The following is a 4205-nucleotide window of genomic DNA, read 5'->3' as shown; positions in this document are numbered from 1 at the left end:
AAATAAATGTTTGTTCAGAATTTGAAAAATTACGATAACATTAATAAAATGTTCGTGACATCCACAAAAGTGCTAGTGTTTAAAAAACATGTAACTGACATTTTAAAAAATTAACAATTTAAAAACATTCAGGTAACTAAAAAAAGGTTTCGTTGCATTCAAAATTATGTGACATTAAAAATTGTTCATATGTTTCAAGAAATGTGTTCGTGGCATTTTTATGCAAATTTTAAACAGTTCACATTGCTGAAAAATGTGTCATATCTTCCAAAAAAAGGTGCAACGTGTACTTGAAAAACTATTGAAAATATATTCAAAAAGATGTGCAAAAGCATATATTTTTAACTATATTACTTTATGAGAAAACGTGTATAAAAATGTTATTGATCTATACAGAAATATACAATGTGTGTGAAAGAAATATAGACATCCAAATATACATTTGAAAAAAAATATGTATTTAAAAGTGTTAATCATGTATAAAAATATTGTTTTCTATTTAAAAAAGTACAATGTATATAAAAAAGTATACATGTATTGGAAAAATCCAAACAAAACCAGTAAGGAAACACAAAAATATGAAACAGCAATAAAACAAACACAGAAGACCGTCCAAAACCAACACCAAAAATCAAAAAAGGAAAGCAAAATGAGAAAATAAAGAAAAACAGAAAAAGGAAAACCCGACGAAAGATACTTCGAAAATCGGCTCGAACCAGTCTATAGAACCTTTCTAAAACCGTTTAATGGCAGGCACACTCAAATAGAATGAGGCCCTTGCATCAGAGGTGGGGCTATTGTAGCTCTGGGAATAGGCGAAAAGTAGCCCTAGCAGAGTGCAGCATCCAGTCGTATCACACTGTTCAATTTTTTTTTTTGAAAGGGACATAGATGTAGTCCATTAAACTGGTGTATTGAACATATCATTAGCACAGATGTTTAGTATAAACTGTGTAGATGGTCAACTCACACCTCACAACCGTCATCCCCTAACAGAGCGCTACGCACAGCTAGTTCATGAGCTACGATCTTGGTACAATAGATATTCTGAAATTTTGAAAACTTGCCACGCAACATGACTCTTATTTTCTCTAAATAAAGCACCTAGCGGCGAGATGTTCTTCTGCAAATCAAACAACAAAAGAACTCTGCTACACAGCTGACGAGTTCTGGACGATTTTCACACCATGCAGCGCATCAAGCAGTTCATGTGTGTAGAGCAAAAGTGAATATCACTGTTCAACTAGAAGTCGTTGCCATCGCTGGGAAGCTGCTGGTGGCCGGGCCGGACCATGAACAATCCCTCGTATACTAGCCCCGCGAGCGGCCCACCAATCATCGGCCCAACCCAATAGACCCACTGACTGGCCCAATTCGCTGAGGCGAGCGCGGGCCCGAATGAACGTGCCGGGTTCATAGACGCGCCGGAGAACGGCCCTCCGGCGAGCACGTTGGCGCCGACGACGAAGCCCACCAGTAGCGGGCCCAGGTTGCCGATGCTCCGTCGCGGATCCACGACGGTCGCGTACACCGTGAAGAGCAACGAGAAGGTGAGCACGGCCTCCCAGAGCACCCCCTGCGGCGCGCCAACCCCGGCGGCCAGCGCGTGCACTGGCATGGTCACCGCGCCGCCGGTGAGGAAGGCGAGGAGGAGGCAGGCGAGGGAGGAGCCGAGCAGCTGCGCGAGCACGTAGAGCGCGGAGCGGAAGAGGGTGATGTGGCCGCCTGCGGTGAGGGAGAGCGTGACGGCTGGGTTGATGTTGCCGCCGGAGACGTGAAGCCCTGCCGACACCATGACGGCCACCACCATCGCGTGGGCCAGCGCGACCGCCGTCAGGCCCATGATCGTGTCGGCGCCGCCGGCCAGCCTCCCTGCATACACATAACACATGTACATGTAGATCCGGACTCTCGGTACACATGCATGCATGGACGCGTTTCCAACCATCACTGCACTACATACGTACCGGCGGCCATGGCGGAGCCGACGCCGGAGAAGACGAAGAGGAAGGTGAGCACAGCCTCGGCGAGCACGGCGCGGACGCAGCCGGCGTCGGTGGCCTCGCTGTGGTGCCCGAGAGCAAACTTCGCCATGTGTACGCTACGTCGCCTCGGTGGCCTCGCTGCTCTGTCGTGGCGAGATGATCACGCACACGCCGAGAGACCGACCCGAGTTATGAGTAGTCTGCTGGAAGCTGGAGTGCAGGAGGAAGCTATATAGTAGGCAGTGCGTGTGCGCAGGATAGGACAAGGATGCGGGAAATGGTGGAATTGCTGATGCGTGCGTAGTAACGGAGGACGGTTAGCAGCTGGGTCTCACGCCAGAGGCACCGCCGCCTTCACTGCACTGCACACGCTCAACTTCAGAAAAATCTTGGATGGAAAAGCAAATCTCCACGTACTACATGCTAGGCACCAAGCTGAAAACTGGAAGCAATGTGTTTCTCCAGGACACGCAAAATTAAATCTTTTGTACGGCCAACCCTGGTAGATGATGAATACAACATCCTTTTTATTTTGCGGGGATACACGATGAATACATTGACGACCCGTGAATACGTGATGAATACATACTTTTTATTCAGAATGTAGTCAGCGATCCTGCACTAGAAACTGGACGACAGGCAGCAAGATGATAGACATTTCGCTGCGGTGCGGCAGCATGCAAAGTGGACTTGATCCTAATCGCAGGTACAACACCTAATAACATGGCATAACTGAGAATAACAAGGACATTCAGTGTGGTCGCGTTCGATCAGACGGCAAGCAGCATCACAAGCAACCAAGCTCTAGGTGTAGGAGCACGTCATTCAATGAACAATCCGACTCACTCTGAGTTTACACTTGGTAGTCAATTGACTAAGTTTTTTTACCGGAGCGGGTACCTGCCCAGGGGCGAAGCTACGTGTGCTCCTGGGGTGGCTGTGGCCCCCCAGCCTTGGCAAAAAGTGTGAAGGAATTTTTTTTAGAGGGTGTAGATGAGTATAAATTTAGTATTTGGCCCCCTCATGTCTGGATGTTTTTTCATTTGCCCCCCCCCCCCTCCCCCCCTAAACTTCCTCCCTAGCTCCGCCAGAGTACCTACCGGTCAAGCATCCGCCGTTGGTGTCATTTTAGAGATCTGTGTCCTTGTTTTGTTTATCAGATAGATGAATGGTAATACATTAATACATGTACTTGCGTCAGACTGACGTCTGACAGAGTCAGCTTTTACAGAGAAGAGAGAGGGGACTGGAGAGAGAACGGTGCATGCATGCATTCTCTCACCCCATGCACTGGACATGCATTTTATTTTCATCCTCATATTTCTAAGGATTCATATCTTTTGAACCAAATGTTCATTACTGAAATTTCTTATATATTTGAATTCGTTGGGTGAAGACCTTCAAAACAAGATCAATTTTGAATATATTTGAACTATCTTTTTCATATATATTTCAATTACATTTGAAATTAGTTTCATAAAACATTTGAAATAACCAATTTCACATATTTTAAACAACCTATTTCACTATTTTTCAAACACAAGATTAAGCAAATTGACAAACATACCAAAATATGTTTCATATATTTGAGAAATACATGTTTCATAAACATTGAGTGAAATATTTAGACAACAACTTAGACGTGTTTGAAATAATCAATTTCACATATTTCAAATAACCTATGTCGCATATTTCACTATTTTTTATATTTCAATTTTCTTTTAGATTGCTTTTATAAAACATAAAATTGATCTGCTATTTCATAAAAGTGTTTTGGACTGTTTCGCTAATATCAGTTAAAAAACCATTTCACTCATTTCAAAAATCGATTTCACACATTTCATAAGACATATTACTCTCATTTGCAAATATCAATTTCACTGCAAAATTATGAAATATATTGAAATGTATTCCGCTCATTAAAACTATCAGTTTCAAACACTGGAAAATTAGTTTCACAACAAAAATTGGTTTTATTTCTCTTTTATTCAAATAACTTATTTCACTCATTTCAGAAAACACACTGCACTCATTTACAAAATAAACATTTCACCAATTTCACTAGTTTCGAGAAACACATAACATTCATTTTTAGAAAACATATTACACTCAATTCACTAGTTTCCAAAATAATTATTTAACAAATTTGAAACAATGCATTTCACTTGGAAAACCGATTTCACTCATTTCGAGAATTGGTTTCAATCATTTTGAAAGTTG

At 42.6% G+C, this 4205-nt stretch overlaps 1 protein-coding gene across 1 annotated transcript; it reads right to left on the bottom strand.

The window, feature by feature from the left end:
* Positions 1-1039: 1039 nt before the first annotated feature.
* LOC125549035 (putative aquaporin TIP4-3) lies at positions 1040-2223 on the bottom strand. Its single transcript, XM_048712536.2, has 2 exons — positions 1968-2223; positions 1040-1872 (listed from the first exon to the last, which is right to left on the bottom strand). The coding sequence occupies exons 1-2, from the start codon at positions 2092-2094 to the stop codon at positions 1244-1246; spliced, it is 756 nt and encodes a 251-aa protein (XP_048568493.1). The 5' UTR covers positions 2095-2223; the 3' UTR covers positions 1040-1243.
* Positions 2224-4205: the final 1982 nt, after the last annotated feature.

The sequence above is a fragment of the Triticum urartu genome, chromosome 3A, assembly GCF_056163025.1.
Source record: "Triticum urartu cultivar PI428250 chromosome 3A, HENAU_Tu73, whole genome shotgun sequence".
In the NCBI taxonomy this organism is placed as follows: domain Eukaryota; kingdom Viridiplantae; phylum Streptophyta; class Magnoliopsida; order Poales; family Poaceae; genus Triticum; species Triticum urartu.
Note: the sequence above shows the minus strand (reverse complement) of the source record. Positions and strands in the feature narration are given on the sequence as shown.

Excerpts from the sequence above, each read along its gene's own strand:
- LOC125549035 (XM_048712536.2), bottom strand. The coding sequence starts at position 2,094 with ATGGCGAAGTTTGCTCTCGGGCACCACAGCGAGGCCACCGACGCCGGC. Across the intron at positions 1,873-1,967 it reads CGGCTCCGCCATGGCCGCCG|GGAGGCTGGCCGGCGGCGCC; the intron begins GTACGTATGTAG and ends ATGTGTATGCAG.